This window comes from Cavia porcellus, unplaced genomic scaffold, assembly GCF_034190915.1.
Source record: "Cavia porcellus strain 051 isolate PalLab524CR breed Dunkin Hartley unplaced genomic scaffold, mCavPor4.1 scaffold_5, whole genome shotgun sequence".
NCBI classification, from domain to species: Eukaryota; Metazoa; Chordata; class Mammalia; order Rodentia; family Caviidae; genus Cavia; species Cavia porcellus.
The window spans coordinates 1440828-1461705 of NW_026947488.1; the positions used below are offsets into that span (position 1 = coordinate 1440828).

Consider the following 20878-nt stretch of genomic DNA (forward strand, 5'->3'; position numbering starts at 1 on the left):
GGGTGGCTGAGGAAGGAAAGATTCTCCCTAGGATCCCCTGGAGGGAGCTTGACCCTGTCTACACCTTGATTTCAGCTTAGGGACACTGATCTCATACTCTAGCATCCAGAGCTAGAAGAGAATAAATTTTTGTGGTTTTAAGTCATCCAATTTGTGGTACTTTGTTACAGTGGTCCCAGGAAAGTTACATAAGTGAGAGCTTGCACCCATAGAGCGATCTATCAAAGTTACCCAGTCTGTCAGTGGCCACTTCCCACAGGGCCAATGTGGCTTCCTGTCACTACTTGGACATTGGCAGATGAAAAAGAAGCCTTGAAAATTAGAGGAGCCATACCTGGCCGTGTGGTCCCCAACCTCAGGGGTGATCACTGCACAGTCTGGGGGGATATGAGGTGGGAGAAGAGGGCAGAGGTTCCAGCAAGGCTGAGTGTCCAGGCTCTTGGCAAGCAATAGAAATCGTCTCTCTGAGTGGCCTATCCTCACCAAACAGGGGCGGATGGCAGGGCTCTGGCCCTCAGTTAGCTTGCTGGCAGCTGTGATTTCAGAATGTCTTCCCTGTTTGCTACCGTTCTGGACACTTTCAGATCTATCTAAATGGGTGGACTTCATGTTGGCACAAACTGGCCATGGCTTAAGTGTTTCAAAGTCCCTAGGTATTCAGGATTCTTCTTTGGGGCATCAAACAAGTCTCCTCCCTTTGTGCTGGGCCAGCATTCCCCAATATTAGGTCAGGGCCCCAGGGACACCCAAGTGGGAGCATAGATTTGGAGCCTCCCATGATCTGCTGAGATCTCAGTCTTGTTCATTGTGCTCAGTGCATCTGCTTGTACTTGCTTTGGAGGGGATGGGGTCACACTTGCCAGCCTGACATGCCTGGTACCCTATACTCAGCTAGCATACAGGTCTCTCTTTCAGCTAAATGAAGACAGGATTCAGGTCTGAGTCTCATGAGGATGCTACCCTATGCCAGAAAGAAAAAAAAAAAAAAAAAAAAAAGCCAAGGTGGAAGCCAGGGTGGGCAATGGCCCTGGGGTGACAGGGATGGATAACACCTGATCAGAGGACTGTCCTGGTTGAGGACCTTATGGGGTTTAGGGGAGAATTAAGAACCAGAAAGGAGTCGTCGGTCCTAAAACAAAGACCAAAGGCCTCTTGCGTGGACTGTGCTAGGACACAGAGCATGGCTCAATTTTCTTTTCTCCTGGGCGAAGAAATTAGAGTTCAGAATCTAACGTGCTGTCTTGGCTATAAGCTGGCAACCCCCTGCAGGACCCAGACGGCACTCAGAGCAGCAGAAGCCAGCCGAGCTCAGCAGCCGCTTCTGAAGTCGCGGCCGAAGGACAGGTGCATAACTGGCCGCCCTTACCGGCTTCCTACGCAGCGAATGCAGCCGCAAGGAACCGCGTCCTTCTCCGGCTGTCCCCGCCCCAGCCCTGCTGTCTCCGCCCCGCGCGCGCGAGACTGGGACCGGAGCGCAAAAACTGGCGCGCGGAGCGGTGGTGCGCAGGCGTGGCAGCGGCGGCCGACGGCGATCCCGGCCTGCCTCGCGCGCTGACGTCGCGCAGCCTCGTCCGGGCCGCCGCCGCCATTGGAGTCCGGTCCCCCCAGCTCGTCCGCCCCTGCCTGCTGCCCGCCCGCGCTGCCCGCCCGCCCACGCCCGTGGACTAAGTGGCGGGGTCTGGGGCCACGCGCGCGGAGTGACAAGCCCGGCCTCGCGGGAAGCCCGAGCCGGCGGGCGCCCCGGCCCCGCGCGGTGCTGTTCATGAAGCATGTCGGCCACCAGCGTGGACCCTCAGGTAGGGGCCGGGGCGGGGACGTGAGGCTGGGCCTGCCTGGGTCTCGGGGTCAGAGTCGCCAGCCTGGAGGCCGGGCTGAGATCTAGTTTGGGATCACAGGACTCGGGCCGGGTCACCTGGCGGTCACGCCGGGGTCTCAGGTCCAGGGCGCCGGCCTGGGGACCTGCAGTCCGGTCTCAGGTCTGCAGTGCGCGCTCCTGACCGGGACCTGGAGGCGAGGCTGGCGTTGCGGGGCCGGGTCCACGGGTCCGTCATGAGGTCGTGGGGTTCAATTCGGGGTCGTGGGGCAGGGAACATCGAGGCCGGGCTGGTGTCGCGCCACCCGCCAAAGAGAGCGTTGTCCGGAGAGTAACTTTGTGTTTCCTTTCCTGGGCTGGGTCGTGTCCGCTCACATGTTCCGGCCTGTGGCGATGCAGAGAACAAAAGGACAAGATAATAAAGGTGAGCAGAGTTCCGGGATGGCCGTGCGGGCTTAGGGGGAGCGGGCAGCGCCTGTCCTCCTGGGCAGGAGAAGGTCCATAAGTGGCGTCTTGAACCGGAAACTTAACTTTTCTCCACCAGTTTTGGAGAGATGAAGTTTTACATTTCTGGGAGACTTTAAAGGTCGAAGATAGGGGCGTTTCAAGGAGAAATGGAATAAAAGGGTGTTCAGAGTAATTCAGTTTTTCCCTGCTCTCTGCCCTACAGGATCATTGATTCCATGGGGCAGGGGGAGAAGATGAAGTTGTCCAGGGGACAGGACAGAAGCCAGGGGCTGAGTAACATACCCACTGTCACTCAGGAAGGTTTGGCTCTTTGGGAAAGGCCGACCACATTCTTGCCGGGTTACAACCTTTGTTTCTCAGCCTCCTGTCTTCTGCTGTGATATTTTGCCTTAGGATAAACCACTGAAATTTACTGTTCAGAGAACCTGTGACACTTCATATTTATTTGTTTTTAAATGGTGTGTTGCTACGTGGGTGTAACCAAATATGGTTCATCGTGTTTTAAGATTGGAAAAGACCCAACACTTTATTTACCTTTCCTTTCTTTTCTGGCTTTTCTGACTGTAACAGTGGAAAGTAAGTGGAGAGCCAGGTAATAGTGAGTTTCGATTACTGCCCCTTTCCAGGTGAGCATCTTGTTTTAAGATCTCCACACTAGCTGAGTTTTTTGGAGGCTCCCTGCTCTGTTTGCACCAGGTGGGTCTTCAACCCTGTCAGTTTCATGGGTGGGATGTGACTGGTAGAGTGGTTGTCCTGGGGTAAGAGGCCCTGGATTGGATCCTCAGTAGTGCCTAAGACAACTAAGAAAAACAAGACCTTGTCAGTTTCCCCAAACCTGGTTGAATTTATTGTTCTAATTTGTTTTGTCAACAAATTATTATGTTAGTGTAACCTAAAAATTCTCTGTTACCATTCTAGTAAGGTATGTTTATTAGCTCCATACTGATTTTGTCCATCTTAAAATGAAATAAAAGCTTCTATAGAAGTTGATGAAAGTAGAATATTGACTTCAGTTTTCATGCTGAAAAGTAATTTTTTAAAACTTGAAACTTGGAGATAATATTTTCTCGTCTCTTTTCTAGTACAAAATGGTTCTTTGCATCAGAAGGATACAGTTCATGACAGTGACTTTGAACCCTACCTTTCTGGTCAGTCCAATCCGGTAAGTTTATTTTGTTAGATTTAATTTTAGTTGTTTGTAATATACCTTTAATGTTGTATTTCTGACCTTATCCTAAACAAGAAAGAAGCAGACTAGAAAATATTTTGCTTTGGACATTTCCTTTTGCTTGACTGGGACATGAATTTGATGCAGGTGGTTTTTTCTCTGGATGAAGGAGTATCTTTTTGGGGCTGAGATATAGGCAGTTCCCAGGGACTAGTGGACCCCAGCATCTGTGGGCTGGTGATGTGGTGCTTTTTATAAGAGTATAGGTTTTTTTTGTGTGTGTGATTTTTTTTTTTTTTTTTTTGTCTTTTTTCATTTTTTATCGGTACCAGGGATCGAACTCACGACTGCCTGCTTGCAAGGCAGGTGCTTATGCCGCTGAGCTAAATCCCCAGCCCCATAAGAGTATAGGTTTGTATAGTTCTTTGAAGCTTTCTGGCATGTGTTTTTAGCTCTGGAGGCTGGAATTGTGTTTCTGGGAGAGCAGTTAAACTGGGTGATAGGGCTAGACTCCCACCTTAGATCTGAAATTTAACTTCACCTGTGTCAGATGGCTTCCATCCCCTGTCCTTAGTTCCCTTTCTGTGTGGCACAGAGATGATAGTAACTTTGCTTAGAATTATTGCTGGATGATGTTAGAAGGTACTTCTAGAGTAACAAGAAAGTACCAGATACAAGACCTAGCAAGCATAGCTGCCTTTTTTTGAGACAGGGTTAGGGTTAGGATTATGTATTACAGGCTGACTTGAACTTGAAGTTCTTGCCTCTGCCTTCCAACTACTAGAATTACAGGCATGTGTTGCCATACCTGGCCTGCTTTTTTTCGTTAGGTAGTTCAAGGTTTCTCAGCCTTGGCACTGTGGGCATTTTGGACTAGAATATTGTCTTGGACACTTCTGTGCATTGTAGTGTGTTTAGCAGTCTGCTTGGCTTCAACTCACTGCATTCCATCAATATCCTCCTCAGCCTCAGGGCTGCCCTTACCCGCTTCCCTAGTTACTGCCACCCCTGTTGTGCCAACTGTGGATGTCTCCAGTGGACAAAAGTGCCTTGGTTAAAACCACTGGGCTAGTTGGAATTCAGGTTTGACTATGTCTGCCACTTTAAAAACATCATGTTTATTTACTTTAGAATAAGACTAGGCTTTACCTATTCTTTGAGGCAGAGTAAAACTACCAGGGAAGCGTATAACATTAGAGAACTCTTTAGTCCTTACTTCTACTTACAGATAAAGTAATTGAGAGCCACGAAAACCCATGATATGCTCATGGTGGTAGAGCCAGGGTGGGACCGTGATTTTGTTCTGCCGACTTGCCTTGAATTCTCTGTATTGTACTGTTTCAGTCGTGAGTCATTTGGGAATTGTTGTTACCTCTAGATTTACCTCTTTGGACTAAGGTTGCCATTTAGAAAAGTTCCCTTATATTCTCAAAGGAGACTGTAATTGTGTCTGTTCAACCAGAAGAGAGGGTGTTTGGTGTGGCTGGTAACGGTAAGCTTGGAGTCCCTTTGCTGTAGTAGGTACCTGTGTGTGTTGTTGTGTGTGTGTGTGTGAGCTTTGTTGAGGTGTAAGGTTCGCCTGTTTAGAACCCACAGTTTTATGACTTGACTTGCATAGAGCCTGCCTGCAGAGCCATGACAACAGTGAAGGTCATGGGCCTACCGTTAGCCCTTGTTTTGATTCGAGATGTGATTTGTAGTGGTTGTGCCTCTGTTTTGGAAACTGATACTTACAAAATGATTTGGGAAGCATGTAAGAGCATGCAGTTAAGTTAGGTTGATATAGATCGAGAAAGACCTCTCTCTGTCTCCTTGCCCATGAGACTGCCCTGTACTGTCCTATACTTACCTCCTGGTCAGTTGTGTGTGAATAATGGGGGAACCGAGAGACTCTGAGTGAAGGGCTCTACGAATGCCCAGATTGGCCTGATTTTCTTGTTTGAGGCCTTTCCTGCCAGCTACCTAGTTTCCTGGTTCTTGTTGTTTTCTGAAAGGTCAGAAAGGATTGTGAGATGACCCAGAGTAGGTCTTAAGTCATAGTGTAAAAGACTCCCTCTGCATGATATCTGAGTCGGGAACAGATGCTGCTGTTCTCTGGGCCTTCTGTAGCCGGTGAGCAGACTAAGCATGAGTGCTGTGACCTTGACCAGCGCTGGCAGATGAACCAAGGGCACTGGGTGCAGAGGTGGGTGACACCTTTATTTGAATTTAAGGTGTTCAGTTGTTAACACACTCACTTTTCTGGTCACATCTGATGGGAATCAAACGTAAGGAAACACCTGTTTTTGTTTTTGTTTTCTTGAATTAAGTTGTGTTCTAGGTGTGATATGGAACACTGATTTCAAGCTTTGGGAGAAACTTAGCACATGGCTTACTTCTGCTTCTGGGTGGTTTTGGTTGGTTTAGGATGACTTGAGGGGCCAGCACATGCACATGTGGTCATCCTGACCCTGTGTTTGGCATGGGTTTCTTCTGGTAACATCTAAAGAATATGGGGTTTAGGAGTAACGCCCATTAGGTAAGCATTTGGCATCCCACGTGCTTCCAGAAATATAGCTGGAAAGTCACAGTGAGTGGTCATGTACTTGTGGCAAGTTGCTGAAATAGATGCAGAAATTCTGCTGGAATTCTGGCCAGCCAGCTGAGGTGCTAGAATTGAGCCTTGGAAGAAGACATAGGTTAAGTGACAGTTGCATAAACATTTGGAACTTGAATTTTTCTCTGACATTTCTCCTGTTCCCAAGACATGTGGCTAGCCTAGCAGGCTTCCCTGCCCTGTTCAGAACTGTTTTCCAGGAGCCCATGCCATTTAGTTACTCTTGAGCATTGTCTCAAGTGTTTTCCTTTAACATAAGTGATTTGATTTGAGGACATGCTTCCGAGCACACTCCAAAGGCCTTCTGCTTGTCTTGGGTTTGGGGACCTTTCTGCTTCTGCCCTTAGTCTCTCGGTCACACTGATGCTACGTCACTCTATTATTTATGAAACTTAATTTCCTCAGAAAAATGAATGGAGGAAGTATACATTTCAGTTGCAAAGTATCTGACTCTAGTCATTCAGAATGGGCATTTCTTTTTTGTCAAGGTAACAAGTTCAGAAAAGATGCTCTTGATTCCAGAGTAGGTTGTGGTTCTCCCGTGTTTTCCTTTTGGCGTTTCAAACAAATGGAGAGATGAGAGTCACTGATAGCTAATATTGCCTTGTTTGTTTGGCATATCTACTTTGTGTATCACTTTTTCAGTTCACTGGGATGTGGAGATGTACATTTACCTCTGTCGGTGGGCTCTGCTTGTGCCTGGAATGTGTGTCACCCTCCTTCACGCGGCCCTGTCATCCCAGGACTCTGACGCGAAGTCTTGGATGTGGCGGCACCCAGCAGCCTCCTGAGGAGGACTGTGGGGCCCCAGCTGGCGTGCTCAGAGGTGTCCATGTGTGGAGAGCAAGCCTTGAGCTTGTTTTTACAGCCCCAGCTTACTCATTTGTGTTGCTGATAAGTGGACTTTCACATCTGGCGCTTAGCTGGCCCTGTGGAGCCCCGTGCTGCCGAGGGCCTGGGCCGCGGCTGTCTTGCTGTGAGTGTGAGTGCTGAGCCTGTGCTGCACGAGGCAGAGGGAGGCTGAGGGCTTGAATGGGCTCCATGCGCTTTACAGGCAGCTCAGGCTTTTTCCAGGCCATGTGTGAAGTAAGTTGCTGTCAGTTCCGGCCAGAACAGTTGGTCTGTGCTGCCGACTATGACCGGGAGCCACTTTCCTTCCCAGGGCAGGCATTTGCTGCACACAGTATTTGGTAACAACACCTGCAGGTTTTCTTCTGTAGAGAATGGCCTGTGTCAGATAGCTTTCCTGAATAACCTGCTGCTTTATTTCCAGGCATAGAAAGGAAATATGGCAGAGATCATAGAAAATAGGCTGTGAGTAGGATTGAGGTAAACATTGAAATTGATCCTGGGTGTGATGGTACACTGCGGTGATCCCAGCACTGTGGAGGCAGAGGGAGAACAGCACATTTGGGCCCAGCCCAGGCCACAGCCAAGTGAGACCCTGACTCACACTAAGAAAGGCCTGATGATACAGCTTGGTGCAGAGGCCCTGCCTTCAGTTGTCATTGCCATGCCTGTATACACGCCGGGCACATACATGTACATACACACACACACACACACACACACACGCTAAAAAAGAAAGGAAAAGAAATCACGCCCATGGCTCCTTTGGTCACTGTGCTTGTGTGGCTGTCTGAGGATGGGCGGCTGCTGGCAGAGCTGATGTGGAAGTGGAGGAGGGTATAGTCCAGTGTGGGGCAGCCCCAAGAGGCCTGCAGCACTTTTTAGGGAACTCTTAGTAAACTCCTGAGAATTTAAATTAAGGCTCTTGATCAGTTTTTCTATTTTTATATGAACTTAAGTGTTCAGGAAAGAGCCACCATTTGCAGTGTTCAGTTTTTCAAAGTCTACCCCATCTGATGACCCAGAAGAAGGGCAAGGTCCTCTCAGGGTGGCTGCCTCCCAGGCTGCCTGACCACTTCTCTTCCCGAGGCCCCCGCACTTCTTCATTGACCTGTGCCACTTCTTGTCCTAGGATGTGATGGTTTTCACAAGGGAAAACAAGTGAGGACCTTTGTGTTAGTGTCCTGAAGGGACAGAGACTCCAGAATTTGTTTAAGGCTCATTGGTGAAGTTGTGAGGTTAGACAGCACTGGCTGCAGAGCAGCTGAGAGCCACCTGCTGCTTGGCCTGCAACGTGGGAAGCATGGTAGGCCCTTTGTGGCTCTGTGACGTGTGCACTGTTTGTCTGACCGTCGCACTTCAAGTGGACTTTCAGGAATTTCATGTACGTAGCTTGATGTACATTACTTTGTGTCCTAAATTATGTCCTGTTGCAGGTAAGCATAAGTCCTTAGCACCAGGGGTGTCTCTGTGGGCTCACTGCTGTTGCTGTGTTGTTTGTGGCCAGCTGGGTTAGAATGCTGTACTGCCGTTAGGTCTTCCTTCTCCCATAGGCCCTTCACGTGTCCAGGGGATTATAGCTGCTGAAGACTGACCCCTCTTCATCCTGCTTCTGCTCACATCCGCCTTCCTAATTCACCAGTCTCTCCCCAGGCCTCTCTGTTGATTAGTCTCTCTCCAGAGAGCTGTTGTAGGGTTGCCTGGGCAGACTCACATGACCAGGAGGCTGCAGTGAAGGAGCCAGAATCTTTGAACTCCTTTCAAGGAAAGATAAGCTCATTTGTCTCATGTTTACTGAATGTTGATAGTGTTACATTTGGAGACTCAAGAAAGGTTTTTTTTTTTTTGGTACTGGGGATCGAACTTGTGACCTTGTGCTTGCCAGGCAGGCACTTGTGCCGCTGAGCTAAATCCCCAGCCCCCTCAAAAAGGTTTTTATTACAGAGAAACAACTGTTGTTACAGTGTAAAAGATGGTTCTAGAATGGTCTCCTGGTCTTCAGAAAGCACAGTTTTTTGACCTTGCATGGGGCTCTTCCACTCCTCCAGCACTGCTACCCGGGTGTGCCACAGGAAAGTATCTTTTGTCACCATTGGGACCGAGTTCTGACCTGGAGGGGTCTGCCGTGAGTTGTGCTCCAAAGCTGCTGGCCTAAATCTGTGTTTGCGCCCCTGCCCTGGCAGCGCTTCAGAAACTCCTGAGACAGGTGCTGAAAACATCACATTCTCTCCCAGGCCATTCTGCCTTGTGGTATGGCCACTTGAAGCCTCTTTCTGACGTTCTTGCTGCTGCAAGACAGGGAAGCCTTAATAGGGCAGCTTAGTGAGGCTGGTGTCAGAAGTGAAGTCTCCTCTGTAGGCAGAGGACAGAGTTCCCCATACTCAAAGGGCTCGCTCTTGGAGGAGCTGCTAGGAGAGGCCCCACTCTGAGAGCCCATGACTGTGCTCCAGAAGCCCCAGAGTGAAGAGACAGACCTCTGCACTCAGGTGGGGGCAGCTGTCAGAAAAGGCATGTGGAAGGGGTCTCTGAAAGGGCGCATGCAGGGCAGTGAGGATCCTGAGGTCCAGGTGTGGCAAAGGGGCCAGGGCCCAGAGGTGGGACCTGGGTGCTGGAGCTCGAGGCCCTGACACCATGGCTTGCCATCAGAAGCGGCTCAGTGCCTTCTCAGGCTGTTTTGGTTTTGCTCTGTACTAGTGTTGGCATTATTGCTGCAGGGCTGGGAGGAACTTCTAACTCTGCATTTCTCTGGCTGGACGCTCCTGGATGTGAAAGCAGGAAAGTGCTGTGCAGCCGGCTCTTGAGTGGCTCCGCTCAGCTGTTCAACTTGAGGCTGCATCATTGCAAATAAGGCTTTGCATCTGAGTGACGACTGTGGATTCCTTACTCATTTCTCGGTGTTTTGTTTGTTCTCATCTTGGTGACCTTGAGTTTCCTTTAAGGAGGAATAGCTCCCCACTGTCAAGCTTGTTTCCTGTCAGCCTGTGTGTGAGAGGTACTTGGCCTGCTCATGTCTTCTTTATGTGGCAGCAGGCTGACTAATCACCTGTTTTTGTTTGTTTGTTTGTTTTGGTACCAGTGATCAAACACATGACCTTGGGCTTGTCAGGTAGGCTCTTACACCGCTGAGCCAAATCCCCGGCCCTAACTAGTCACCTGTTTGTCTTCACAGAATAACAGTTATCCCTCGATGAGTGATCCCTACCTGTCCAGCTACTACCCGGCATCCATTGGATTTCCTTACTCCCTCAATGAGGCACCGTGGTCCACTGCAGGAGACCCTCCAATTCCGTACCTGACTACCTATGGACAGCTCAGTAATGGAGACCATCATTTTATGCATGATGCGGTTTTTGGGCAGCCTGGGGGCCTGGGGAACAACATCTATCAGCACAGGTTTAATTTTTTCCCCGAAAATCCTGCATTCTCAGCATGGGGAACAAGTGGTTCTCAAGGGCAGCAGACTCAGAGCTCAGCATATGGCAGCAGTTACACCTATCCACCCAGCTCCCTGGGTGGCTCGGTCGTTGACGGGCAGACGGGCTTTCACAGTGACACGCTCAGCAAGGCTCCTGGGATGAACAGCTTGGAGCAGGGCATGGTTGGCCTGAAGATTGGGGATGTCACTACCTCTGCTGTCAAGACAGTAGGTTCAGTTGTCAACAGTGTGGCATTGACAGGTGTCCTTTCTGGGAATGGTGGGACAAATGTAAGCATACCAGTTTCAAAACCAACCTCTTGGGCTGCCATTGCCAGCAAACCTGCAAAACCCCAGCCTAAAATGAAAACAAAGAGCGGGGCTGTGATAGGGGGGGCACTGCCACCTCCACCCATAAAACATAACATGGACATTGGTACCTGGGACAACAAGGGACCTGTGCCAAAGGCACCAGCCCCTCAACAGGTACCGGCCCCCCCATCTGCCCCACAGTCCCAGCCGGTGGCTCAGCCTCCCCCAGCTCAGCCTCCAGTTTTGGCCCAGCCACAGTATCAGAGCCCTCAGCAGCCACCCCAGACTCGCTGGGTTGCCCCTCGGAATAGAAATGCAGCATTTGGTCAGAGTGGAGGGGCCAACAGTGATTGTAACTCATCTGCAAATGCCCAGCCTCATTCTGCCCCCAGTGTCGAATCCCACCCCATCCTTGAGAAACTGAAAGCTGCCCACAGCTACAACCCTAAAGAATTTGACTGGAATCTTAAAAGCGGGCGGGTGTTCATCATAAAGAGCTACTCGGAGGATGACATTCACCGCTCCATCAAGTACTCCATTTGGTGCAGCACGGAACATGGCAATAAGCGCCTGGACAGCGCCTTCCGGGCCATGAGTAGCAAGGGGCCGGTCTACCTGCTCTTCAGTGTCAATGGGAGTGGGCATTTCTGTGGCGTGGCTGAGATGAAGTCCCCTGTGGACTATGGCACTAGTGCTGGGGTCTGGTCTCAGGACAAATGGAAGGGAAAGTTTGACGTGAAGTGGATTTTTGTCAAAGATGTGCCCAATAACCAGCTCCGGCACATCAGACTGGAGAACAACGACAACAAACCAGTCACAAACTCCCGAGACACACAGGAGGTGCCCTTAGAAAAAGCAAAGCAAGTATTGAGAATTATTGCTTCCTATAAGCACACAACCTCCATCTTTGATGATTTTTCTCACTATGAGAAGCGCCAGGAGGAGGAGGAGGTGGTGCGCAAGGTGAGTTGTGTCTCTTGGGTACCCACCTGGGGAAACCTGCTCCACCCCCAAGGGGTCCAAGGACACTTTCTGGCTGTGGGCAGGGGTGGGGTCCAGAGGATGCAGTCCCCTCATCCAGTTTTCCTCACAGTGATCATGGGAAAGTGATCTTAGGATGTCCTGAACAACTTTCAACCACTTTCCAGTGTTTAGGACATAATCGGGACTGCCATGTGCACGTTTAGTTACAGAGCCTGGAGGGAGCTTCCTCTTTGTTTTTGACTCCTAATCTCTCTCTGCCTGCTGGCCTGTGTCCTTCCAGAACTCTTGGAATGGAATGTTCCCCTGCCCTGGAAGATGGGCGTGGAGAGGCAGTAATGTTCCACTGCCTCGGGGCTTTGCTTCTGGGGGGCCTCCCCTTGATGCTGGAAACTAGGCTGGTCTAGAGATTGTCTAGTGTTTTTCTTTTAAAAGCCTGGTATCTTTCAGGTTTTAGAAACTTAAACTGACTCTATCACAGTAGTAAAGACAGTGGGGAGAAAAGGCAATTATGAAGTCCGGACATTTTATAATAATAGTAAATGGGAAGCTGGGTGTGGGGGTGACGCCTGTAATCCCAGCACTCAGGAGGCTGAGGCAGGGCTATGAGTCGCCAGGGTTCAAAACAAAGTACATTTAAGGCAGATTGTGGTGGTACACAGCTGTACCCCCAGCACTTTGGATGCTGAGGCAGAAGGATCACAGTTTAGTGTGCCTCAGAACAGAAACTTAAAAGGGGGCTTTTGTGTGAAAGCTCTGGGTTCGATCTCCAGTACCCCCCCCCCCAAAAAAAATCCCAATCGCTCCGTTTGGCTGGGTCTCTGAGGTGGTCCTAATCCAGCTACAAGTAAGGTCTGCAGTGAAAACTTGTAGAGTCCAAGTGGCCCAGGACCTCGTGGTGTCGGTGAGCGCATCTGGTCTTGGGCAGCACCCAGATGCCCACAAACTCGTTCTGCCAGAGGGACAGTAAAGACCTAATATGCTTCACAAAACTTGCTTTCCCTGAGGGAGTTTGTCCTGAAGTCCTCTCCTCCTTTTCTGCATAAAATGTCAGTTGATACTAGGTTGCTTTCCAGTCTTCCTGTCCTCTGTGTAAGCAGGGGGATCATTCACATGAATGTACGAGTCCTACGCATTTGGACCAGACGGGTGTGCAGGTGGTGTATGGCAGGGCCGCCAGACTGACTTCGCCACATAATGACCCTGTGGTGGCGGAGGCGGTCGTTTGAGATAGTGCTGAAGGGCTGCGCTTTCACTGTTTCAGGTGTAAATAAAGTGCATTGCCTCGCAGCGAGACTCCCTCTGCCAAGTGCTGCTGTGTGTCTTCACTGCTCTGCTGCTGTCAGAGCATGACCTTCCGGAACGAGATGGCCGCAGTGTCACTAGTTGGTCCTGCAGACCACTGTCCTGAAGGACCTCATAATGCAGTGCATGGCTGTACTGAGTTTGCAGGACTAGAGAGGGACACTTGTTAATTAACTTCAGGTTTGGCTTTAAACTGGCAGTTGACTGTGTGTGTGCTTGAGTTTTTTCATAAATACTGAGTAGGAGGTGTGATTGAAAAATACAGTGAAGGGCTGGGGATTTAGCTCAGTGGCACAAGTGCCTACCTGCAAGCACGAAGTTGAGTTCGATCCCCAGTACCGAGGGGGGAAAATGCAGCGAATGTTTAAATTAAAAATTCGTTGCAGCAAAAGACACATTGTCAGTAATCCTGCACAAAATACCTCTGGCTTCAAACACACCATTCTTGTCACTTCCTGAAGCAGCTCTGGAAGTTCCTTTTGTGAGTGTCTTTAATTGTGCTATTGTGGCCACCTCAGTGTCCTGAACTGATTGAAAATGTTTGCCCTTCATGGTCATTTTGGCTTCGAGGAAGAGCCAGAGGCAGCACATAGTGCAGCTGTGGGAGTGAGGCAGAGAGAACGCACCGGGGTCCCCAGCCGCCTCTTCGGGCGATGGTGGCGCTCAGCCGCAGTGTACACAGGACTTTTGGTCACATTCATAAAGACAAGAAAGAGACTTCTCGGTCTGCTTCCGAGGAAAGAAGGCAGGAGTGATGGGATGGGTTTGCGTGTTCAGAGCTGGGGAGTATTTGTGGTTTTTTTTTTTTTTGTCTTTTTCCTTTTTATCAGTACCAGGGATCAAACTCACGACTGCCTGCTGCAAGCAGGCACTCATGCCGCCGAGCTAAATCCCCAGCCCTGCAATGTGGTTTTTACTGACATGGAGCTGTAGCTACATCTGTACTCATCCCTGTCCACTTACATCTCTTATATCCACCTGTGTCAGCAGATCCATCATCCATCTATATTTATTTTTAGTTTTTATTTACTTATATTTTTGGTACCAAGAATCAAACTCAGACCTTGCACTTGCCAGGCAGATGCTGTGCTGCTGAGCTATGTCCCTGACTATGTCTGTTTTTTGTTTTTTTTTGTTTGTTTGTCTTTTTCCTTTTTATCGGTACCAGGGGTCGAACTCACAACTGCCTGCTTGCAAGGCAGGTGCTTATATCGCTGAGCTAAATCCCCAGCCCCCTATATCTGTTTTTAATTAAAGTGTTCAATATTTTGATAACTTCTATACATGGGTTTTCCTGTATACATGGGTTTTCCTGTAGTGCACTGGGTCCCAAAGGTTAGTGGTGAGCTTCGGTATGAAATCCTGCTTCAGGTCTGTTTAAAAAATTCTAGTGTTCTAAAACTTTCACAGTAACGATACGATTCTTCAACACTGAGTTTCTGGGGGTCTTGGGTTAAGCCTGTGCCCAGCGACCTGTGCACTCCCATTCAGTGTCTGTACCACTTGAACACTGGAGGCAAGTCTGCCGGAGCACCTGGGAAGTGTCATGGGAAGGAGTGTGGTGACCCTGCCCTGAGCCACGTCAGCTGGGCTGTTTTAACCCAGGTGTTTGTTGTTAATTGGTGTTTTTGAAATCGACAAATTATTTATTTTTGGTACTGGGAATTGAACTGAGGACCTTGTGCTTGCCAGGAAGGTGCTATGCCTCTAAGCCATATCTCTGAAAAAAGTAAGAAATAAGAACCCTGATCTGTTCAGTGGGTCAGTTCGTTAGGCTGCATAGAGAAACAGGTGGTTCTGGGGCAGCCCCCAGACTGACACCATGCCCTCCCTACCTGTCCTGTGCTTGCGCTGCTGCCAGTACTCTGGGCTTCATTCTATTGGCTGGATTATCATGTATTCAGGGTTAGAACCCTGGGTGTTTCAGAGTTGAGATCCTGTGTTTCCACTGAGAAGTGCAGCGTAGCCTTCTGAACAACATCCTGCAGATTCTGGAGGCACTGCGTCTGTGGGCTGTGGTATATTCAGCCAGTGGGGAAACTCTCAGGCCCTGAGATTGGACCCTCTTTTGTTCATCACTGGTGAGAGACCAGGCAGCAGTAAGTTTTCATAATTTAAAAGTACCTAATGTTGACAAAGTAACTCACAGTTGACATTTTTTCAGTTTCCCTTTCAAAGTTTCTAGCTATAAATGTGGAAACATTCTTACTTCTTATGAAAGCTGTAACTTTTATGGCAACTATGTCAGGCCAAGTCCTAGGGTGATACATTGTTTTGATTTTAAACCCCAGTGCATAAGAGGTAAAAATAGGGTGTTCCTTGCAGTGTAGGCCGCACACCCAGCTTTGGAAGCTGAGTAGAGGAGAGAACTTAAGCATTCCTGCATGCATGTGGAATGCTCCTTTAAAACTGTTGTGCTTTTTAAGAAGTTTTATGATTGATGCTACTCTTTAAGAGCAGGTGGTAGGGGCTGGGGATTTAGCTCAGCAGCATAAGCGCCTGCCTTGCAAGCAGGCCGTTGTGAGTTCGATCCCCGGTACCAATAAAAAGGAAAAAGACAAAACAAAAAAAAAAAAAAAAAAGAGAGAGAGAGAGAGAGAGCAGGTGGTGAACTTTGTAGCTCATCACAAAGGGAGGGCAGTGTGCAGCACTTGCCGAGTCTCCACTCTGGATTCCTCAGTAGTAGCCATTTGGATTGAAAAGACTGGCATCTGCTTAGAGAATTCTTAAGGGAAAGCAAAATACAGGTTAACACTTCAGGTAGGGGGAGATGTTAATGCTTAGAGCAGTGGCCACCTGCCTTCTCTTCAATCTAGATACCCTGGAGGCTCCTCCATGCGGGAGCTGCCCAGGGCTGTGTGAGGAGTGGCCACACTAATGCTGTGCCCTGAGCTAGGGACAGTGTTGGTGTGAACTTGAAGACGATGTTCATTCTTCATCGGAAGAGGATTCATTGTTGCTTAAATTGTACTTCACCTTCTTGGCGTTGTGCTAGCTCTCATTCAGGGTGGACGTGCTGGGGATGCCCCTGTGACGGAGCATGGTGGGGCTTCTTGCATTGTGCGTGTTTCTGTGTTGAGAGCTGAATTTAGATGCTGCGTGGTAAGGAAAGAGGTCCTGAGAGCTTCCCCACTGGCCACAAGTGTTACAGCCCACTGATTAGAAGCCATGTAGGCAAACTTGGGAATAAGGTCAGGTGCGAACTCCAAACTTAATGTCAGGAAAAGAGTACTGTCTCTGGAAAAGACTACTGTGGTTATGCAGATAGGAAGGAAGCTGGACCAGAGCCATCTCCCCTGAACTGGTCAGCACTGCCAGAGGTCACTGGGTTCTTTTTGACAGTAGAGGATGTATTAGCTTTGTATCACTGAGACAAAATACCTGATGGGCGTGCCTTGAAGGAAGAGAGCGGTTTGTCTCGGTCTTTAGTTGGCTGGCTCTGAGGTAAAAACAGTGGTGAAAGAGCATGGTTGAATGCTGTTGTCATGGCATCTGGAAAGCAAGAGGACAGGGCAGGAGGGACCAGGCACCAGGTGTCCCAGAGTCTTGTTCACATGACACTTTCTCCAACTTGGCCCTATCACAGCCCATTCGACTATGAGCTCGCCAGTGGGTCAGCCTTCAGATGCTGTTGGTGCCCTCAGTCTTGTGACTGCTCCAGGGTCTTCCAATCCAGTCCAGTTGACAAATAGCTTTAACTGGCACAGAGGAGATTTGAAGTGTGGAGAAAGTGCCCAAACTGGATGGACCCCAGCTTGTCCTACTCTTCATTAGCCAAGTAACTCAGAACTCTTTTTTAAAACCCCCCTTTGGAGAATTGAACCAAGGGGCTTGCTTGCTTGCTATACCCACAGCTCTTTTTTTTTTTTTGTCTTTTTCGTTTTTATAGGTACCAGGGATTGAACTCACAACTGCCAGCTTGCAAGGCAGGCGCTTATGCCGCTGAGCTAAATCCCCAGCCCCTATCCACAGCTCTTTACATTTTTTAGTTTTTATTTTTTTCTTTTTAGATAGGGAGCGTCCTTCTAAGTTGCCTAGGTTGGCTGAAACTTGCAATCCTGCCTTAGCCTCCCAAGTTGCTTGGAAACAGGTCTCTACCACCACACCCGGCACAGGGTCTGCCTTTTTAGCTAGTTAGACAGCCTGTGGTGTCCTTTGAGCCACTGAGAGGTTTAGGCAAGAGAAAACGCAGAACAGCTCCCACTTCCTGGCATGCTTGCATGCCCTTCACATGCTTTTTTCTTCTGGGCTCGGGTGCTTGTGTGTATTTCTAATGTTTTCCCGCGTAGCGTGGCAGTAGCCTGTGAGGGAGGGCTGTGACGGCTTGGGCAGCAAGCCTTGCAGCGTGGGGTGGGGGGCGTGGTCTGCGGAACCAGGGCCCTGGCGCTTGCTCAGAGCGTGGGTGTGGAGGGGCCTGGACTGCTGAGCAGAGGGCCCTGCATCCAGAGCTGCGACTGCAGCAGGACGGCAGCCTCGGGCCCACCTGTGTGGGGAGTCCCCTGGGCGTCACATCACGGCTGCTTAGTGTGTTAAACTCCTCTCTTTCTTTTTACAGGAGCGGCAGAATCGAAACAAACAATGAGGACAAGCCAGTGTCTTCTGTGGTTCACTGTTGGTTTTGAAAACGGTTTAAAGCTGTATGCCGGGTGCTGCCCCTGGTGTCAGCTCCAGTGCATCATCCTTGTGCGAGACTGAGTGTTTCATCTTTACCTTCTTGACAGTTCATTTTTGCTGATAGATCTGTGTTCATTTGTATTTTTTCTATGTATTATAATACTGTAGAACTCACTAATAAAAGAATATTTTTTGTCAGCTTATCAGACCTAATGCGAAATACAAATATCTTTAAAAACAAAAAATCTAATACATCCCAAAGATTTTTTTTTTATTTTGGCAGAAATTATGTTCTTATTCTTATATCCAATCATTTAATATTTCTATAGGATACTTCAGAGTTTTTACCCCTTTACTTTAGAGTATACTGTTGGAATCTCCTCACAGTACTGAAATCAGAAGGTCAGTGATTGCCCCGTCGGGCTGGTTCACCATTTTTATGGTTCATGCTCTCTCAAACGCTGATCTGCCATTAGTTTTCCTGCTAGGCAGAAAGGTAGATTTTAGTTGTTCAAATGTGACTACAGTTGCCCTCGGAAGGTCAGCGCTCTGCGGTGTGCTGCCCACTCAGCAGCTGCACCGCCCCTCACTGCCTGCTGTCCACGGCTGCCGAGGGTTTGGAAGGTGTTTGAGGTCTGCTTCTGTGTGTGTGTTCCTCGTTCTTTGCACATCGTTTTTAATTTGCCCCTTTCTTCACTTGATAATCATAATGCTGTCCTAAGTTTTTTTTTTACTAATAATGCTGAGCTTTAAATGTAGGCTCTGATAATGCAGTGTGATGGACGATGCTGTTGACAAATACTATGTGTGCATCTTGATTTTTCTTTTCCTGTTGAACAGTTTAAAAAAGCAAAACACAAAAAATCCCTTGAGGAAATAATTTGCTGTCACATGTTGTGGAATGAGGGGCTGTTAAGGAGCTGCCCGCAGTTGGAGTTTAGCATGCAAGCGGCGCTCGTGCCCCCTGCCCTCGCACACAGATCTGCACGCACCCACAGTAGAGAGGATCCTTGCGTCTTAGAGAGCAGATGCCTCCCAAACTATTTACTCCAGAAGACCCTCTGAGTTAAAGCTGAAGCTGTATTCTTTAGACTTGTATTTAGAATGTGTCACCTCCTCTGAGCTGTTACTGCCTGTGCAGAGTCCTGGACAGCGCCGGATTGCTGTCCCCTAGGAGAATACAAGCCTTAATAAACACACCTGTTAGCAAGTCTGTGTCTCTCGTCCTTCACTCCTGCCTGTGGGGACAAGGCTTGTTTCTGTGGTTGCTGCGAAGCCAGTGGTGAGGTCGCCCTCTGCGCAGTGGGCTTTCTCAGGTAGGTGGACAGCAGGGAGCCGTCCGAGACTGACTGCTGGAGCTTGACTGCCTCGCAGTGGCTTCTGCTGAAAGGGCAGAGCAGCTCTTAGAGCTGGAGTTGTAATTAGCGTTTCAGTTCCCCAGCTCAGGTGGAGACCTGCAGGTGACCTCAGCTCTGCCCCCTGTGCCCCGTGGCTGGCTCGTCTCTGTCCTTTTGCCCACTCGCCCTCAGTCCATTCAAGTGCAGACAGTTCCTCACGGCATTTTCCTTGTACAGTTTGCAGATAGACACGTGCGTGCAGGTCTATGTCCCCATTTTTGACATGTGGGAGATAACGATACGGAATGAGTGTCGTCTCAGGAGTCCTCACGTCCTCGCCCTGCCAGACTTAGTATTTCATCAGGGAATGCACAACACGAGCATAAAAAACTGGTCTCACACTCTGAAGGTTGGTCAAGTGGGATATTCGTGTTCACTGCAGCTCCAAATCGCTCGCGGAATTTTGCTTGAATGGTTTAAACACTGAGTGGCTGAGTGCCTGTGCCGTTTTCTTGCGTGGATTCACTGGGCTTCTCTGGAAGTCATTCCTGCGCTTGAGCATGAGGCTGAGAGAAGCACCAGGAGGCAGGGCCTGTTACACAGGGTGTTCGTGTGCGTGGTCTTGGTGGGGAAGAGGCGCTGCGAGCGCTGGTCACCGTCGAGCTGGAGGAGGTACTGTGGCTAGTGTGCTTGCCAGCTGCCGTTGGTGTTCAGTTGTCCCCCGCCCTGAAGGGGAGTTGCGAACTCCCCTCTCTTTACCAGTGTGGAGCAGGTGGCGAGTTGGAGGAGCAGCCCGGCCTGCGGCACATTCCCGGCTCTCAGCCATGTCAGGTGTCGGGAAGCGAGGCATGTGCTGTGGAAGTTGGAGGTTGTGTCACGCTGTGGTTTGTGAAGGGCTGTGTCAGTAGTGCCATTGGTGTGTGTTTCCCACTCCTGGGAAGATGCAGCCAGCCAAGTAAGCTCTCGTTTCTTTTTCTGACCCCACCCATAGCAAGCCATGTTAGGATTTCATCATGGATTCTAAGGTACTGGTAAAGCTACCAGCCTGCAGTGCCACTTGATGTCTCTCCGGCTCCAGACCTTTCTTAAAAGGGTCTGAAGTCCTCACTGACCATCCTTGCTGGCCCACAGGTGCTCACTGGTTGGGCTTGTGGGTTGCCTCCTGTCCTGAGTGTCAGCTGGAGGAAATGTGTGGTTTGGGGCAGTTGTTAGGACTCTGTTCTCTTCCTTAGGAGCGGCCTTCTGTGCCTTTACTTAGGACGTAAGTAACTGGCCAGAGGCGAGCTGTGAACTGAGGTCTGTGTGTTGTGTTTCTGTGTGACTCGGCACCACGCTTGCTGTGTATCTTGGTGGGTTGCTGTAGACATCTTGCATAGCTGTGGGAATGATGTGGACACTGCAGAGTCCCTTTAGATGTCCCTTGCAATGTATACAAGAAAACCGTGGTCTCCTTCACTATTTGTCCCCTTGTGATTGGTGCTCACAGTTTTCTGTAGCCTAGAATTGCTTTGAGAATGTTCATGTTCAGGTTTTTAGGGAAACTAATTATTAGAAAAGGCATTTGAATAGTTGTCCCCTATGACATTTTAAACATATTCTGTGGATATATATATATATATATATATATATATATATATGGTGTAGTTTTTGTGGAACTGAAATAATAGCTCTCTCTTAGAGCTGTCAGGCTTGTCCACTCGCAGCGGTCTCTCACAGTCCATCTGCTGCAGAGGAGGACCAAGAGAAGGACCCAGGGAGGAGCGCAGCAGAGAAGAGTGGGCTGCCTGACCCTTGGTTTGTATCAGTTGGTGTGTAATTCCCTTCCTGGTCTGTGGGTACAGTACTGGGTGCTTGGGACAGCCTGCTTCCTACCCAAATAATCAGGCTTCACCTCTGCCAAGTGTCCATTTGAAAGGACAGTTCTGGGGCAAGCAGGGGACTGACTGATGGACCTGCTGGCTTCCTGTAACGACCTGGGGCGAGGTCATCTCAGACCACATCTGCAGTGCAGCCTTTTAGC

At 49.3% G+C, this 20878-nt stretch overlaps 1 protein-coding gene across 2 annotated transcripts; it reads left to right on the forward strand.

Annotated features, from left to right (window-relative positions):
• Positions 1-1548: 1548 nt before the first annotated feature.
• On the forward strand, positions 1549-18731 carry Ythdf1 (YTH N6-methyladenosine RNA binding protein F1). Of its 2 annotated transcripts, XM_013144625.3 has the most exons (6): positions 1550-1796; positions 2213-2237; positions 2908-2977; positions 3364-3443; positions 10064-11584; positions 17463-18731. In XM_013144625.3, exons 5-6 carry the CDS (start codon positions 10082-10084, stop codon positions 17487-17489), a joined length of 1530 nt encoding a protein of 509 aa, XP_013000079.1. In that variant the 5' UTR covers positions 1550-1796; positions 2213-2237; positions 2908-2977; positions 3364-3443; positions 10064-10081; the 3' UTR covers positions 17490-18731. The 2 variants fall into 2 exon arrangements, with proteins under 2 accessions (XP_003462856.1, XP_013000079.1); XM_003462808.5 differs by lacking the exon at positions 2908-2977 and having other exon boundaries at positions 1549-1796.
• The last annotated feature ends 2147 nt before the right edge of the window (positions 18732-20878 follow it).

Bases quoted from the DNA above. Each gene is read 5' to 3' on its own strand.
- Ythdf1 (XM_003462808.5), top strand. From the start codon at position 1,770: ATGTCGGCCACCAGCGTGGACCCTCAG. The intron at 1,797-2,212 runs GTAGGGGCCGGG...GTGGCGATGCAG, and splicing joins CCACCAGCGTGGACCCTCAG to AGAACAAAAGGACAAGATAA. The intron at 11,585-17,462 runs GTGAGTTGTGTC...TTCTTTTTACAG, and splicing joins AGGAGGAGGTGGTGCGCAAG to GAGCGGCAGAATCGAAACAA.